This window comes from Penaeus vannamei, chromosome 2, assembly GCF_042767895.1.
Source record: "Penaeus vannamei isolate JL-2024 chromosome 2, ASM4276789v1, whole genome shotgun sequence".
NCBI lineage: Eukaryota > Metazoa > Arthropoda > Malacostraca > Decapoda > Penaeidae > Penaeus > Penaeus vannamei.
The window spans coordinates 44,032,073-44,034,572 of NC_091550.1; the positions used below are offsets into that span (position 1 = coordinate 44,032,073).

Below are 2,500 nucleotides of genomic sequence, written 5' to 3' on the forward strand. Positions count from 1 at the left end.
CTTTTTCCCTTCCCTCTACTCCCTCCCTCCATCCATCCTTTCCCCCTTCCCTCCCTCCCTCCCTTCCCCCTTCCCTTCCTTCCCTCTCCTTCCTCCTTCCCTTACCCTTTCCCTTCCTCCCTCCCTCCCTTACCATCCCCTCTTCCTCACCTCCTCCCTCCCTCCTTCCTCTCTCTCCTGCCTCCCTCCCCTTCCCTCCCTTCCTCCCTCCCTCCTTCCCTTCCCTCTACCCCCTTCCTTCCCTCTCCTCCCTCCCTCCCTTCCCTTCCCCTCCCTTCCTCCCTCTGGCCACCCTCTCTCCCTCTCGCCCAACAGAATTCGCAACGACCCCGTCAACGAGAACGACCTTGGAAACTGATATGAAGTCATCGGAGTGAGTCCCCATCAGCTGATCCGCCGTCGTGGTCGCCCTTTGGCATGTTTTTCTGTTTTGTTTTGTTTTTGGATTTTGCTTCTATCTTTATTGCTATTATTTGATTACTATCATATTATTGTAATTCTCATCATTATTATCATGATTATTACTATTATCTATTATATTACTAGTATTATTGTCATTATTATTACGGTCTTCATTCTCGTTACTGCTATCATCATCCTTATTAACAGTTGTTATTCCGTTTATTCTTATCACCTTCACCATCCACATCCTCCCCCTCCCTCTTCCTTACCCCCTCCCTTCACTACCCCCCTCCCTCCCCTACTCCACCGTCACCAGCGTGCAAGAAATGAATTCATATGTATGCAGCGACGCCCATCCACGCCCACAGACACAAAACTACGAGCCTTGTGGGTGTGAAGAGACGATTTTAAGATGATATACGTGGGTGGTGGGTCTGTTGTTTCTTTTTTATACCAATAGATGGCGTTAAGATTTCATTTTGGTAATTGTCGCTTTATTTAGGTTAAGTATGTTTGTTTGTTTGTGTTCGTCTGTCGTTTCTTTTTTATACCAATAGATGGCGTTAAGATTTCATTTTGGTAATTGTCGCTTTATTTAGGTTAAGTATGTTTGTTTGTTTGTGTTCGTCTGTTGTTTCTTTTTTATACCAATAGATGGCGTTAGGATTTCATTTTGGTAACTGTCGCTTTATTTAGGTTAAGTATGTTTGTTTGTTTGTTTTTCTGTCTCTTCTGGGCGGGATTTGTGTTATATTCTTAGGTTAGGATGAATGTTTATCTCTGTTTATCTGTTATTAGGGCCGAATGTTTATCTCTTTGCTTATCTGTTATTAAGATCAAATGTTTATCTATCTGTTAATCAATTGTATGATCAATATCGAATGTTTATTTATTATCAATATCGAAAACTTATCTTTCTCTCTATTTATCTCTCTATCTGTTTATCCTTCTCTTGATCTATTATTATCCCATTTATCTGTTTAATTTCCGTTAGTTCTTGACTTTCGTTCTAAGATAACCTTCAGCGACTTTTTTGCTTTGTTTACGTATAACACGCTATTCTTTCCTTTCATATCCCCTGTTCTATATTCTTTTCTTCTTCTTCCTTCTTTCTCTCTTCGCCCTTGCACCTTCTCTCTCTTTATTCAACCTTCTCTCCTTTCCTTCTTCTTTCTCCTGCCTCCTCTTCCCCTTTTGCCTCTCGCCTTTCCTTCCTTCCCTCTTCCCTTTTCTCCCTTCTTTTCTTTCTCCCTCATCCTAATCCTCTAACCTTAATCTCTTTCTTTCTCCTTTCATCTCTTCCCTTCCTTTTTTCTCTACTTCTTTCCCTCTTTCCCTATTCCGTTTCTTTTCCTTTTGTCCTTCCTCTTTTCTCTTTTCTCCTTTCTCCATTCCCCTTTTTCATTCTTTCGCCTTTCCATCTTCCGATCCTTCTTTTTTCCCTTTCTCCCTATTCCCTCCCTTCCTTTCCTTCTTTCCCTTTCCCCTCTCCTTCCTTTCCTTCTCCCCTTTTCCCTCCCTTTCCTTTCTACCCCTCTTCCTTCCCTTCCCCTTTCCCTCTTCCTTCCTTTTCCTTCTCCTCTCTTCCTCCTTCCCCTTTTCCTCTTCCCTCCCTTTCCTTCTCCCCTCTTCCTCCCTTCCCTCTTCCCTCTTCCCTCCTCTCCTTCCCCTTTCCCTCTCTTCCCTCCCTTTCCTTCTCCCTCCCTTCCCCCTTTCCCTTTCCCTTCTCTTCCTTTCCTTCTCCCCTCTTCCCTTCCCCCTTCCCTTTCCCCTCTTCCATTCCTTTTCCTTCTCCCTCTTCCCTCCTTTCTTCATTTCCTTTTCCCTTCTTCCTCCCTGTCCCCATTTCCTCTTCCTCTCCTTCCCTTCCTTCCTTTCCTTCTCCCCTCTTCCCTCCCTTCCCCCTTTCCCTTCCTTTCCCTCTCCCGTCTTTCCTCCCTTCCCCCTTTCCCTTCCTTTCCTTCTCCCCTCTTCCCTCCCTTCCCCCCTTTCCCTTTCCCTTCTTCCCTCCCTTCCCTTACCTGGCATTTCATCGTCGGAGTCGTGGCTGGAGCGCCGGGCGTCTCCGTTTTCTGTTGGGTAGTAGTCGGGGTTGAGG

At 45.2% G+C, this 2,500-nt stretch overlaps 1 protein-coding gene across 2 annotated transcripts in view; it reads right to left on the bottom strand.

The window, feature by feature from the left end:
- Pka-R2 (cAMP-dependent protein kinase type II regulatory subunit) overlaps positions 1-2,500 on the bottom strand; it is a 243,340-nt gene that overhangs the window by 157,146 nt on the left and 83,694 nt on the right. The window contains exon 1 of one of the 2 annotated variants that reach the window (XM_070133455.1): positions 2,424-2,500. This exon is cut by the window's right edge and continues 755 nt beyond it. The exons of the other annotated variant lie outside the window; for it this stretch is intronic. Coding sequence (XP_069989556.1) covers positions 2,424-2,500 — 77 coding nt within the window. The remainder of the gene's footprint in view (positions 1-2,423) is intronic. 2 annotated transcript variants of the gene reach the window in all.